This window comes from Dasypus novemcinctus, chromosome 7, assembly GCF_030445035.2.
Source record: "Dasypus novemcinctus isolate mDasNov1 chromosome 7, mDasNov1.1.hap2, whole genome shotgun sequence".
Lineage (NCBI taxonomy): Eukaryota > Metazoa > Chordata > Mammalia > Cingulata > Dasypodidae > Dasypus > Dasypus novemcinctus.
In genome coordinates this window covers 15844431-15859608 of record NC_080679.1, presented here as the reverse complement: position 1 = coordinate 15859608, position 15178 = coordinate 15844431, and the positions used below count along the sequence as shown (strand labels likewise).

General features: G+C 44.6%; 2 protein-coding genes across 2 annotated transcripts; one reads left to right on the top strand and one right to left on the bottom strand.

Annotated features, from left to right (window-relative positions):
- Positions 1–2881: 2881 nt before the first annotated feature.
- On the top strand, positions 2882–3208 carry LOC131279118 (small cysteine and glycine repeat-containing protein 7-like). Its single transcript, XM_058299994.1, has one exon. The coding sequence runs from the start codon at positions 2882–2884 to the stop codon at positions 3206–3208; it is 327 nt and encodes a 108-aa protein (XP_058155977.1).
- A 5495-nt stretch (positions 3209–8703) lies between these two features.
- On the bottom strand, positions 8704–9027 carry LOC131279116 (small cysteine and glycine repeat-containing protein 9-like). The gene has a single exon (XM_058299992.1). The coding sequence runs from the start codon at positions 9025–9027 to the stop codon at positions 8704–8706; it is 324 nt and encodes a 107-aa protein (XP_058155975.1).
- Positions 9028–15178: the final 6151 nt, after the last annotated feature.

Below are 15178 nucleotides of genomic sequence, written 5' to 3'. Positions count from 1 at the left end.
TCCCCTTTCTTTTCTAATATCTAGGAAGTGGTGGACGAACGGACCAAGAAATTCCACCGCCAGCTGGCTTCAGGTCCTGTGCAAAGCCTTGCTCTCTCAGTAACTTGTTTTCCTGGACTGGGAATAGATGATGTCCAATTTTAAAAATAGATGTAATTTATATCCTACCTGGATTTGTGTTTCCTGGTCTGAAATAATTATACCTTTATTGTAACTACTTAAGGAGGGTCATAATACATATAGGAGACTTACTTTGCATACACTGTAGCTTTTGTTCCTAATTGTAGAAGAAGAAAGGAACTCCGTTTGCTTACATAACTTCATACTGGACACTTAATTGCATCTATCCTCAGTGAGGTAGATTGTACTGCAAAGTAGATACTACTAGCAATTGTCCTTTAGAAAGGGCATAATTGAATAAAAACATATATTTCTCATTTAAATGTACTGGGTACATATACATCCTTTTTTTAATCATACAATCTGTTACATAATATATTTGGTTTGTAGTAATGCAATCATACAGTACTTGTCCTTTTGATCTGGTTTTCTTCACTCACCATAATGTCCTCCACGTTCATCCATGTTGTCATATGCTTTACGACTTCATTTCTTCTTATAGCTGCATGATATTCCATTGTGTGACTACACCACAGTTTGTTTGCCCATTCATCGGTTGGTGAATCCCTGGGTTGTTTCCAACTTTTGGAAATCGTGAATAATGCCATTATGTGCAGATGTCTGTTCACGTCACTGCTCTCAGTTCTTCTGGTATGTACCCAGTAGTGGTATTGCAGGATCATGTGGTATCTGAAGCCCTTTTGGGGTGTCACAGCTGGAGGGAGGAGCGCTGCTGATATCTAGTGGGTAGAGGCCAGAGATACTGCTAAATATCCTGTGATGTACAGGACAACCCCACTCCCACCCCACCAAAAATTAATCCCACCCCATCAATAATGGTGAGGTTGGCGAGAAACCTAGCCACAGTATTTTATTTTTCCAAAGCGTCTTCTCATCTATTATTTCAATAGCGATATAGTTGCCTCTGGCTCATCTAAAGAAAGTTATCCCTCAATAATTTAACAAAGATTTAACGAGCCCCTGGGCTGGTAGGATTTCATAACTGAACATTTTGTGCCATTCTTTGCCCTGTGAATTAGAGTAGGAGCTAAGGCTGGGCGGTAGGTCCACTGTTACCAGGCCACGTGAAACTGTGTGACAGGGTCATGCCAGCTGTTGTCCAAAATGTCTTGAACATTTATTAATGTAATATATATACATGGTTGAAATAACTCCTTGGTCCCCTCTCCCATCCAACCTCACCCTTTAGTTTGGTCCACAGGGCCTGGCAGCTGCTTCCATATTTCCCATTGATTCCCTTTACATGGCTATTTCCTGATTGCCCATGCTAATATCTGATAAGAGAGATAGGAATTTACTTCTCCTCTACCACTCCCAATATATTTACCTCACTTTATTGATAAAAGCCACACCTGTTGGTTGTTTAATTATAACAACAGAAGTATTGCTTATGATGGGTCCAATGCTCTAGTGTAATTACATTTCCTACATGTATAATCCTTTATTTTTCTGGACTATCTCGTTTTTTTCTCTCTCTCTCTCTTTTTCTCCCTTTCTGTTTGATTTTGATTTATTTCTCTTGTTTTATCTTCCATGGTAGGCCATTATTATTTTTCACTTTTTACTGTTATCACATATATTTATATGCAACTCAATACTTCACATTTTAACTATTTTCAAGTGTACAATTCACTGGTGATACTTCCAATCACAATTTTGTGCAGCTATCACCAACATCCATTACCCAAACTTTTTCATTCCCTCCAATAGAAACTCTGTAGCCCTTAAGCGATAACTCTATTCTCCCCCCTGCCTTGCTCCCAGCTCCTGGGAACCTCTAACCTACTAACGTCTCTATGAATTTGCTTATTCTAAGTTCTGCATATCAGTGAGAACACACGTATGTGTCCTCTTATGTCTGGCTCATTTCCCTTAACATGATCTCTTTAGGGATCATCCATGCTGTGGCACGTACCAGAACTTCATTCCTTTTTATGGCTGAATAACAGTCCTTTGCAAGTACATTTTGCTTATTCATTCATCTGTGGAAGGGCCATATTATTTTGGCAGTAGGTCTTCCTTTTAGATGTCACTTGGTAACACTCTTTTCCAGTACCCAATTCTTCTCTCATTCTAATTACAAAATACCCTTTTATTTTGAATGCAGTAGGAATTGTGTCAGAAAATGAACTGTTGCAAAGGTTTACTTGTGCTTTGTAGATAATCACACAATGCTAGATAAACTGACTTATGAAATACAGAGCCGCGCTTTGCCGTGATGTGGCGGGGATTAAAAACCTTCTGTCTACTGGTGAGCAGGCTCATCTGGCAGTGGCATTGGAGCCTGGGGCCCCTTTCATTTCCCAGCTTTTAGTGAGAGGACTTCTGGGCTTTTCACAGGAAGAGCCTCCTAGTAACACTGACTGCTCAGGTGACAGACCATGATTTCCCACACCGTGAACATGCTTCCCTCAGCCGTGCCTTCCTTGTCTGCCCGCCACGTTCTAGTCTGCTTCCCCTTTACCTTGGCTCCCAGGGGCCTTTGCTGGAATTTTTAGGGAATTTGAATCAGAAAAATAAACAAAACAGATAATCTATTAAATCCAGTCAACATCCAAGCAGGAAGTTTTTATGAGATTCTCCCATGACACCTGAACCAAAGAGCGACAAGGAAGGGATCATGTGTCCACCTTCCCCTGTCCCCAAACATTGTATAAAAGGGCCTCCCAGCAGAAGGAGCCTCAGACTTCACCGCCTGACTCCTCTCCCCTCATTCACCCTAGTCCTCTCTACTGACACCATGGGTTGCTGTGGCTGTGGAAGCTGTGGTGGCTGCAGTGGCGGCTGTGGTGGTGGCTGCAATGGTGGCTGCAGTGGTGGCTGCGGTGGTGGCTGCGGCAGCTGCACCACCTGCAGATGCTACCGGGTGGGCTGCTGCTCTGCCTGCTGCCCCTGCTGCTGTGGCTGCTGTGGGGGCTGCTGCAGCACCCCCGTGGTCGTCTGCTGCCGCCGCTCCTGTGGCTGTGGCTCCTGTGGCTGCAGCTCCTGTGGCTGCGTGAAGGGCTGTTGCCAGCAGAAGTGTGGCTGCCAGCAGAAGTGCTGCTTCAAGAAGCAATGCTGCTGCTAGGGGGGGCTGCCTGGCCTCTGGGTAGGTGCTGCAGGCAACTGTCCTATTGGTAAGACTTTCTTTCTTCCTGACAGTCCTCCCTGGTTTGCAAGTCTTAAGGATGATATGAGAACTGGTGCCCAGGCTAAGTTTAATCCATATCTCCTGCTTTCTGAGATCCAGCCCCCAAATGAAAAACACCACTGGAAGCCTTCTTCAACCATCACCAAAGTATGAGCCTGGCAGAACAAAATGATGATTTTCAATGCTATGCTTTCTTGAATTTGTGCTGTTGAAATGTTTTTCTATTTCTTCTTCCCTCTTTCTGTATCCTATGTCTGCTGTATTTTGTCTTTGTAACCCAAGGCAATTCTTTCCCTAATAAACCATAACAAATTGGTGCCGAAGATCATTAAATCTCTTGCCTCATTTTAATGCATCTAACCAAAAGATACAGTTAAATCCAGCAAATTAAGATCTCTGATATTTATTTGAGATGGATTTAGAGTAATGAGTGGATAATCTATCTCTATTAGCTTTTTACAGGATGGTAAAGGTTCAGTGGCTTCCTCTGATATAAGTCAGAAAAAAAGATTTTGGGACCATTGTATCAGTGGACTCAGTTCATCATTTTCTCTCTATCCGTAGATCCAACTTTTCTAACAGATTTTGATCTCTGTTTCTAAAATTCAGCATCTAAAGCAAGGTATATTTATTTTGGGGTCTTGATTATTTGCGTTTGATCCTATTACCAAAAACCCTGTTAGAGTCTAATGAGGTTTTTATTGCCATTGCCAGTACTCATTACCTATTTCTGTGGCAGATTGTGGTCACAAAACACTGTCTCATCAAACACTATATACTCACATAAGGAAAAATAATGTCAGAACACATCAATAGAGAGGTCATGATGGGTTGTTTTCACACGTCTTTCAGAATCCCTCATAGGTGAGATCACACACAAAGTATGATGCTGTGTGCCCAGTTTCTGAACAGTAATCTTTTCTGTGAACACTCCGGACTTTGTCCCTAAGTCTGTTGCCTGTTGAAAGTGAGAGGTGGTAAAAGGGCAGAAGAGCTCCTGGGGCTCGGGGGTGGGGCGGCAGGCAGCTGGGCTGGGAAGGAGGAAGGTGATTTACTGCATTTCCCGAGGAGGAAGCCGGTCCCTGCCCTGATCCACGGAGGTCTCTCCCATCTTTCTCCTGCTCTCCCAGCAGCACTCAGACAAACTGGGTGCTCCATCCGTGTTGCATTGGAAAGTACTGCAGAAGGGGCTGGGGCAGGGGCAAGTTAAAAAACACACATCAAATACCAACGCTAAGGATGTTTCCAAAGAAAGGCCTTGGTGAGGGTTTCACAAGACCCGAAATGGGGGCTCCTGCCTGGCCCAAGTCAGTGTTCAGACATACCTAGAAGACAAGGAGTTACAGTGTTTGCTGGGGATTTATTACTTGAACTTCCTGCTGCCCATCACACTAATATGTACATCAGAGGAACCAGATGATGATATAAAATAGATGACCTCACTGCATACATACCTGGTGATCACCCCTTCTGGGTTAGAAGCTGGTCTGATCATGGCAGGTTATGCAAAATTAAGTAAGGCCTGGGACCTTGCCCGTGTTGGGTTCAGACCAGTGGGATGCAGCCTTAGCTTCTGAGGAAAACAGCAAAACTAAAATTATTCAACAGTAGCATACTATTGTTATAGGTACATTACATTTACTCATCTTACAAATATTTAATGAATGCCTGCAAGAGGCTAGGCAGCATCCTAAGCATTGGGAATACCTCGATGGCCACAACAGACAAAAATTCCTGTCCTCACAGGGCTAATATTCTAGTCTGGGAAGATGGGCAATAAACATGAAATAAGTGTATTATAGAGCATGTGAGAGCCTCAGGAATTCCATGGCTAGCAGTGGATGCCTATTCTTGCAAATAAATGTGCTCCAACATATAAGAATGTGGTAGCAGCACTGTCAAAAATGGCAAACCTCTGGAAACAACCCAAATGCCCACTCTCTGGAGAGTGGATGGACCAATGAAGTGCAGCATATTCACCGAAAGGAATGCACAGAGATGCGATGAAGTCAGGCCCAAAGACAAACAAAGGGATGATGAACACAGGTTTTAGGGCAGGACCAGCTTGGGTGTAGGATGCAGGAGGATAGGTTGGGGTGTTGCGGAACCTCACATTTAGTCCACATTGTCAAGGTCCCGGCCTGTTATATTATTAAAATGACTCATTAAATAAAGAAGGCTGTGCTCAGAGCATTTTCTGAACCAAAGAGATCACGACACATTTTTTCCTGTGTCCCTGAGGTCCCCTAAAAACATTCAGTGTATTCAAATAGCGGAAGTGTCATGGAAAATGAAACAGCAGATCAAGAGGGTTTAGACTGTGGGGATGGGGGAAATTTTCAGTTTTAAATTGGGTGGCTCAAATAGCCATCCAGGAGAAGATGCCCTTGGAGTAAAGACTACAAGGTGACAAGGGAAGGGTCTGTCCAGGCATCCAGATCTTTCTGGAAAGGGGGCTGGGAACAGTGGAAGGGCTACTTAACCAGCTAACTGAATGAGGGTGCAGGCAGTAGGGATTTCAGCCAAGCAATGGGGAGATTTGGGTGTATGGCCACATTCTATGGGTGCTGTCATTCCAGGTCGGAAACCATGAAGGCTTTTGAGTTGAGAAGTGAGTTTTCATGCCTTACATTAGAAAAGGATCACTCTGAGCAGGGCTTTGAGAATTGACTGGGGGGGGTGGGGTGGGAGGCCATCCTCAGGAAGCCCTTGCTTGGTGGAGGTGATGGGGATGGATCTGAGGAGTGGGCATGGAGATAATGAGAGCATCAAGTCAATCACATGTGCTGACAAAGCAAAGTAGGGTGAGAGAGGAAACAGAAGTCAAGATGGCACCAAGTTCATTTGAGCCTGTGCAAGGTGAATCACAAAGTTACTGTTAACAGATTAACTGAGAAGGGTGTATTGGCCGGGAAAGCACCTTACTGGGGGATGGGATGGGGAACAGATGACGAGTTCAGGTTCCAATGTGTAAAGTCTAATTCACCTACGGTCTTCCCTCCTCTAATTGTGTGCCCTGTAAAAACGATGGTGACAGCAAAGTTTCATATACAAGTTTAAAGCAGGGTTTTGTCTTCAGATCCGGAGACTCCAGGTTACCTTTGGGGCAGATGATTCTTTTGATTCGGGCACACACAGGTAGGAAGGCCCTTGCCCCTTTCTCACAGGGAGGATCAGAGGCAGATGGAGGTTCCTTTTGGCCAAGTCAGTTTGGCACCTATTTGTGTTGTGCTTTGTCCAATGATTTGGAGCTGTCTGGGGAGGCATGTTTCTTTGGTTTGCATAAGTTTCCTCCTTGCCTGGGGGAGCAGAATATGTTTGCCCTTGGTCAAGTTGATGCTCCCAAATGATTTGGGACACTGATCTTGAGTCTCTAGAAAAGATGCTCTGTCTGATTTTAACCCCCGGCTAAAGGAGGAGCTCTGAAAACCAAGAGGACAGCTTGTCAGTTCCCCAAAGGTATCATATGAATACTTCCTACACGTAAAGCCTGAAATTAAAGTCTGAGTGCCTGGAGGTGCTGATGCTGGTCTGCTGAGTTCTGAGGTAATTGTCCTGCTGTGGGCCAGGCGGTGGGGCAGGGTGGGGCACGGATGGGGTGGAACAAGACCACAACTGTGTGGGTGAGAGTAAGGTCAGATTTACCCTGAAGGGAGTAGATATTCCCACCATCCAGCACCATGAGCTGAGTCAGATCTGAGAACAGGACACAGGGTAGGGCCCTGCCAGGGCTTGGCAAACCCTCTTCCTTTCCTTAGAGTTTAGTTGTGGCTGTTGCTGGACTCCAAGGGGAGCAGCAATGGTTAAGGGCATCCCACGGGGGCAGGGCAGATGGCTGGTGCTAAGGGACGCCAGCAAGGTAGGAGCAGGGGGACATCTGGGGGCTAAGAGCACACCTGTGTTTGGCTGTGAGTTTAAATTAGTCGCTGCTGTCCCTGAACCTTTAGTAGAGACTTGACAACAGGTGTAATCTGGGGGCTGCAAGGTTATGGGTGGAGGAGGGAAAAGAGGAGCAGTGGATGCTGGAGAGCCCAGGACCCTGAGAGTCAGTGGCAGTGAAGGCCGCTGACAAGCTTCCCAATGCGAGGGTAGAAGTGAAGGAATGTGGGGCGTGGTGGGAAACTGTGCCTGGGTATGTGATCTGGCACCCTAGGAATCCCTCAGGAAAAGCGGAGGCCAGAGGGTTCATCACTGTGGCACATTCATTGCATTTGGTGAATACATTTTGGAGCACTGCTACACTGCATGGATTATAGTTTACATTGTAGTTTACACTCTTCCCCAGTCCATTCAGTGGGTTATGGCAGGATATATAATGTCCAGCACCTGCCCCTGCAGTATCATTTAGGACAACTCCAAGTCCCAAAAATGCCCCCACATCACATCTCTTCTTCCCTCTCCCTGCCCTCAACAACTACCAAGGTCACTTACTCCACATCAGTGATACAATATTATAAGTTTATTTAAGGCCTCTTTGGAAAAAAATTAAAATATTTCAGATCACAGTACAGATTCAAATAGATAACACATGAAAAAATTTAATGTTCATGTCTAAAATTTCTTTTACAGAGGTAGTTCATGTTCATAGAATAAATTCAAACAATACAAGGAGGTGCCTTCCCTCCCAAATCAGTACTACCCTTCCCCTCGCCTCCACGGGGAACCACCAAATAGAAAGCTTTTGTGAGTCAATATTTAAGGACAATTTCAGTAGAATTTATTAAGGCATCCAGAAGGTTGCTGTGTAATAACTATTAATAGAACTACAAAGTAGCAATTGAGAAATCAAGAAATCTACTGTACCTAGAACCGATAGATCAAAATCTATAGGCATGCACACATGCTGTAGGATAAAATGTTGAGGATCATGATGCTCCTGGTCTGAGATCAGGGGTGTGATCTGCTCTCCAGGTGCTGGAGGTGCTCATTTCCTTGAATTTAATTATTCCCTCTTGCTTTGGAAGCTTCTCTCATGTGAAAGCTTGAGTCACGTAGAGTAGAAAGAGGAGAGCACAAATATCAGTTCCTGACATGGGGCGCAAAAAGCTAACTCACACACCAGGGACAGGTAGGTCAGGGAGCCGCTGATGACAAAGTGGAGGGGGAGTCTGGGCCCCCAGCTCTGCTGCTCAGGTGTGGACACGGGGCCTGGCTGCTCCAGCTGAAGCCAAACCAGCAGCATCTGCAGACTTTCCGAGCCATGGGGCACCAGTCAGGATGTTCTCCATTGTCTTCCTGGGGATGATCTTGTAGAAGATGCTCGTCTTACCCATCCTAAAATGAAGAATCAGAGTATGAGATACACAACCAAAGAGAAAAGTTCCCACAAGTCCAGGCAACAGGGAGACAGCAGAGAAGCATCAGGCTGGGTTGGAGGAAACTTTAGCAATGGGAGAAATAAAAGTCCCTGGCACCCACATGGCCAGGCCCGCCTAGCAGCAGCACTGCTTTTTGCAGCAGCACTTCTGCTGGCAGCCACACTTCTGCTGGCAGCATCCCTTCACGTAGCCACAGGAGCCACAACCACAGGAGCCACAGCCACAGGAGCGGCGGCAGCAGACGATCACGGGGGTGCTGCAGCAACCCCCACAGCAGCCGCAGCAGCAGGGGCAGCAGGCAGAGCAGCAGCCCACCCGGTAGCATCTGCAGGTGGTGCAGCTGCCGCAGCCACCACAGCCACCTCCACAGCCACCTCTGCAGCCACCACTGCAGCCGCCACTGCAGCCACGACAGCTTCCACAGCCACAGCAACCCATGGTGTCAGTAGAGAGGACTCAGTGAAGTGAGGGGAGAGAGGTCAGGGGTAATGGAGGTCTGATGCCTCCTTCTGCTGGGAGGCCCTTATATACTGCCCCCACCTCCTTATTTTTGGCTCAATTTCCGTGGAAGAATCTCACAAGACCTTTTATTTACTTCCTTACTGGGTACCCCTGACATGATAAAATGGTTATTTTTAGTACAGCAGCCTCCATAGAGAGCTTTTGTGTTTTCTGTTAGGAATGCAATAATTATGTGCTATACCTGAGTTCCAGAAGAGGAAGAGTGATTGCAAAATGTAGGAAAAAGTAGTCCTAGGGGCCTCAAAACGATGCTTTTATCTCAGACATGGGTGATCATGGAAGTTTCCTGAGTGTTCCGTGCAGGCAGTAGATATGCAGATAAGGCTTATGAAAGCTACTCCACTTGTAAACACAGATACACCAACATTCTGGGGGATGTGCAGAGTCCACCGAAGCTGGTGGTCCTTGATCCAGAAGCTGCGGGGTGAGCCCCAAGAGCAAGCTTCTTAAAAGGGTTTTCACAGCAACTAGACACACGTCTTCTCTGCATGGTCTGGAGGTCCTGGATTTGCTGGGCAGGGCTTAAATTATGAAGATCATAAGTTAAGAACATAACTGATTTAGTCTGCTAAAGGTTATCAAGACAACATAACAGAAATGTGTTGGCTTTTACAGTGGGGATTTATTCTTAGAAGCTGATAGTTCTGAGACTGAGAAAAATGTCCAAATCCTGGCATCAGGTGATGATTTCTCCCCAAAGACTGGCTGGCAGTGATCCTGGACTCCTGCCACGTGGCAGGGTGCAATGGTGGCATCTACAGTCTCTCCCTTCTGCAGGTCTCGTTGCTCTCAGCTTCTGGCTGCCTCCAGCTTTCCTCTGCTTCTGTGGCTTTCTCTCTCCTGGGTTCTGATGATTTCAGCTCTGGCTTCTGTGACCTTCTCTGCCAACTTCTGGGGCGGGGTGGGGAGTTCTTTCTGCGTCTGTGGCTCCCCCTCTCCATGTTCATCGCATTTGTAAAGGACTCCAGTAAGAGGACTAAGACCCACTGCAGGCTATGCCTTACTGAAGTAATCAATCAAAATCAAATGGCCCTAAACTGAACCTCATGAAATGATTCCACCTGTAATAGGTTCACACCCACAGGCATGGACTCATTTAAGAACATAATTTTCTGGGGTCCACAGAAGGCTCAAACCATCACAATAACACGATAGCCTATTAATCATACCCTCAGTCTACCTGGGGCAGGAAGTGGAGGTCTGACAGGTGGAGACAGGTAAACTGAGACCCATCATTTCCAGTGAACCTCCCATTGGGTATGGTCAGGCTAGTGGTGCCTTGGTCACAGGGACTTCATGTGAGAGAAGTAAGAGAAAGCCAGCTGCCCGAGGGAACCCTTCTGTGGCATGGTGGTTTGAAGCTGTATCCTATTACTGAAGGCTGTTATAAGAGAATAAAATTCAGACACACAGAGAGAAAGCCACAGAAGCAAGAAGCTGAAGCCAATGAGACCTAGAAGAGAAGGGAGAGACCAGCAGATGCTGCCACGTGCCTTGCCATGTGGCAGAGGAGCCAATGATTGTTGGCAGCCAGTCTTCAGGAAGAAAGCATCACTCTGATGATGCCTCGATTTGGACTTTTTTTTTTAGTCCCAAATCGTGAGTGAATAAATTCCTGTTGTTTAACCCAAGCCATTTCATGGTATTTTCTTTGAGCAACCTAAGTAGCTAAAATGTCTTTTTACTTTATTTTCCCAATTATCTCACCAACAAGAAGCAGATGACTTGGTAGTAGTCTGCACAAAATCATATTTTTAGCATCTGACATTACACAATTTTTTTTGTAATTTTATTAACCATACAGCAATTCATCTTGCAAAGAATTAAGCTCCCAGGGAGCTTAAAAAGAAAACCTATGTTTTCAGGTGAGGTATAACATGATATGTGATCCATTTAGGAATGTCTACTTTTTCCTTTCCAATTCTGGTTTTTCACTTAATTTTTCAAGAGGAGTTTTAATAACAGGAGATTATCAAATTACTGTAGAGAGAGGAACAATCGTTTTCCTAACCTGTGATGATTTTGAAGTATGAAAGGAAACAGAAATTTTACAAGGCTCTAGAATCAGGTCTATAAAATTGATCATTCACTAAATCTATTTTTAATAGAAAAGTTATGCTTTTACAGGACAATCATTCACAAAATACAGGATTCTCATATACCACCATATAACACCTTTGTTACAACTGATGAAACCATTATTATAATTGTGCTATTAACTATAGTCCATGGTTATTCATAAATACTTTATGCAATTATTTAATTCTAAGTATATCTATTGAATACTTATAACATGCCAGATGATTCTTAGGCCCCTTGTCAAAAAATATATAGACACATTTAATTTTTCATGGACATGAACATCTTAAAAGTGTACTCTAATCTAAATATAGATTTAAGAGACAAGTAAAGGTTAAAATTAGCAATATTAACTGACCAAGTCTTCAACAAAGAAATATTCAAGAAACCTCATGAGACATTTTATGGATGTTTTGTAAACAATAACAAGGAGCTAGCCTGCTTGGTATATAAGGGCCTCTCAGCAGAAGGAGGCATCAGCCTCCCTCACCTCCTGACTCCTCTCCCCTCACTCACCAGAGTCCTCTCTCCTGACACCATGGGTTGCTGTGGCTGTGGAAGTTGTGGTGGTTGCGGTGGTGGCTGCAGTGGTGGCTGCAGTGGTGGCTGTGGTGGTGGCTGCGGAGGTGGCTGCGGTGGTGGCTGCAATGGTGGCTGCAGTGGTGGCTGCGGTGGTGGCTGCGGCAGCTGCACCACCTGCAGATGCTACCGGGTGGGCTGCTGCTCTGCCTGCTGCCCCTGCTGCTGCGGCTGCTGTGGGGGCTGCTGCAGCACCCCCGTGGTCGTCTGCTGTCACCGCTCCTGTGGCTGTGGCTCCTGTGGTTGTGGCTCCTGTGGCTACGTGAAGGGCTGCTGCCAGCAGAAGTGTGGCTGCCAGCAGAAGTGCTGCTGCAAGAAGCAGTGCTGCTGCTAGGCAGGACTGGCCCTGCAGGTGCTGCTGGGTGGCTGCTTGCTTTTGTCATTGAGGCTTTTCTCCATCTCACCCTGTCTACTCCCTGCTGTCTCCCTGTCACCTGGGCTCTACAGCTTTATCCTCTTTGGTTTTCATACTTCTGTCCTTCCTGTGGCTGTTGAGTCTTTCTAGATGCTCTCCTAAAAATTTCTTAATAAAATGCCAAATAAACTCTCAACTGTTTTCCTTGGTTTTAACCTTATAGTTATTTTCATTTAACAAGCATTAATTACAGTTTTCCAAGGGATGGGGCCATCAAGGATACACAAACAATGATGTGCTGTGTTACTTACCATCCAATCGTACACAAATAACCATGAACATGAGGTACAACAATATCAGACACAGCAAAAGAATCCCCTTGATGTGGAGTGTCATGGGGAGGGGTCCCAATGATGTTGGGAGAATGGGTACAAAGAACTGAAACAGCTTGGGGAAGGAGGTGCTATTTTGGGGCATATTTTGAAGAATAGGTAAGGTTTTGACAAGTGGAGATGATTGGGGGCAGGTAGATATTCCAAGAAGAAGGGCAAAAAGTTGAGGGATAGGAAAGCTCAGGGTACACATGGCATCTAGGCAACCATGCGTTTGATCTGAGTATGGAGAATATCAATGTAAATACTTAGAAATAAGCAATGGAATTGAGACCAAGGCTTACAGCAGCAGCCACAGCTAGCATTCATGTGTCCTTACATACCAGACATTTTTCTAAGAGCCTGGATGTGTCACAGTGCAGGTGGTGAAAGAAGTACAATTATCACACCTATATGCGGGTCTCAAACAATGGCTTGGCAGGACAGGAAAGGGCTTTTGTGTGAGTTAAAGGAAAAATACAAAACGCAGTCAGCAAGATCAAAATCTGCATCTACCAACTGGGCAAGATGACATGGATGATCTGACCACATGTCATGATGATCCTCATCTTTTCCAAAGATTTGGGCTACTGTCTAAGGTAGACGTTTTATTTATGTTAGAGGTGGCAAATTCCACAGTTGTCAATATGATCAGTTTTCCAGTTAGATGAGGAGCCAATCACATCCTCTGAAGTTGTTTGTCTTACTCCATGGGTGTAGAGGCAAAGGAAGTTGATAACCTTAAAAAGCTGACCATCCATGTCCGTGTTAACTTCTCTCATGAGCTCCTCTGATCCTCTTCATGACGGATGGGTTCTATTGCAATGGTGTGGCTATTTTGCTATGTTGGCCTGACATTAAAAGATCTGGGTACAAAAAAATTGTTTTTTTGGTTTCCTTATCGAATTTTGATCTTTAACTTCCATTTGTAAGTGGAGTATTTGGATCTCAACTGTAGACCTAAAACACATTCAATATGAATCACAGAGCTTGGCACAAATTATAGCTTGCTAATAAATATAGGTTGAATGAGTGGACTCTATGTCTATAAATATATATACACACCACTCACAATATACATAAAACCTGATACATATATATGTTTATATGTATTTTTCATATTAGTTCTATTTATGTTATATATGTCATTCACATATATATGATATACATGTTATCCTTATATATACACACACATATATATGTGACCCTGTAGCCCCTTGTGTTAATTTTGTGCTCTGTGTGTCTGTGACTCAGGCTATCACGGGTTACAGTATCATCATCTAAAAACCTCTAGGCAGTTCCTTGGAGTTTCTCTGTGGTTTCATCCATTCTTCCAATCAAGGAGTTTCTCTCTGGCTTCTACATTGTCTGTTGGGCTCTTCTTAGTGAAGGAAGCTGGAATTGGAGGTAATGTGTGGACAGTGCTGAGCAAAGCACCTGATGCCTGGCAGGATCTGAGCAAGAGCTAAGCACAAGATGAGTGACCTTACATTGTTCCCAACATGGATCATTCCTTCTTAGTTAAACCTTTCACTATCAACATTTCATAAATGTTTGAGTGAGAACACTGCCAAGCCCTGCCATAAAGAGCTATCCGGGGCGGGAGTTCAACTTGTGAGGTTAGGATTCAGGTGATTATGGTGGGAAAACTCAGTGGGTTGAGGCCCTTTCAAACTGCTGTTGTGTTCAGCTTTGTTCCTGTGTTTGGGTGTGCTGGCTGCTTCGGAAGCAAATTTGGCTTTCCTTCTGCTAAGTTTTTTTTTTCTTCTAATGTTCTACCCTTTCTTAGTTTTAATATTCCTAATCAAAACCTATCAGGATAACTTCCATCAAAATAGGTTAAACATGCTTTTATTAGATTGTCACAAATATGTGTTCAGCTCATCTGTGCTCATGAGGGATTTGCTGTCTAAAACCCCCAAAGCTTTTGGTCCATTTAGAAAGTTCAAGGTCTGCCTGTGGGAGAGTCAATGCAGATGAAAGGATTGATATCAGGACTATATAAAGGGACTGGTGAGCTGAGCTGAGCCATCCAGAAAAGCGGCTTCAGGTTTGCTCAATACTTTGTTAACCAAGGGCTAACTTGTCCACTGGGAGGACCTGAGAAAGTCCTTCAGATGATTGCTAGCCCCTCTCTTCCTTCTAACCCCAGTCCCTGGGTGTTTTGTAGTACAGGAATGAGGTAGTCTAGAACATTTGCTCTTGGAGGATGCAGGATGTAGGAGGCAGGAGCTCACCTTGGTATGACTGTGTGGAAGTGAAGGTCTCTGTGGATTCCAGCCAGCTGAGATTCAGTCACATGTCAGGGAGCTGTCTGAAAAACTGCACCTGTTCAGTAACATGCCCAAGCAATGGTGAGTGCTTCTTAATTTCTCCATCCAAACTTTGCAGAGGCAGATAGTGGACACATCACAAAGGAGAGAGAAGAACTGTGATGGTCCCAGGAGCCAAAGGATGGTTTTATGTGAAATTGTGGGTATGTCTATATTGTGATTAAGTATGTGCCAGTCCCTGTGCTTGGAACAATTTCAGAAAACATAAACACACACACACATGTTTTCACCTAAAGCTCATAAAAATCCTTCTAGATATTTATTATTATCTCCTCTTTATGGTTGAGAAAAGAGGCTCAGAGAGGTTAAGTGGCAGTGTAACTAAGGATTATGAATTAACAAATAATCAT

What these genes read in the sequence shown, in the direction of transcription:
- LOC131279118 (XM_058299994.1), top strand. Translation starts at nt 2,882, where the DNA reads ATGGGTTGCTGTGGCTGTGGAAGCTGTGGTGGCTGCAGTGGCGGCTGT.
- LOC131279116 (XM_058299992.1), bottom strand. Translation starts at nt 9,027, where the DNA reads ATGGGTTGCTGTGGCTGTGGAAGCTGTCGTGGCTGCAGTGGCGGCTGC.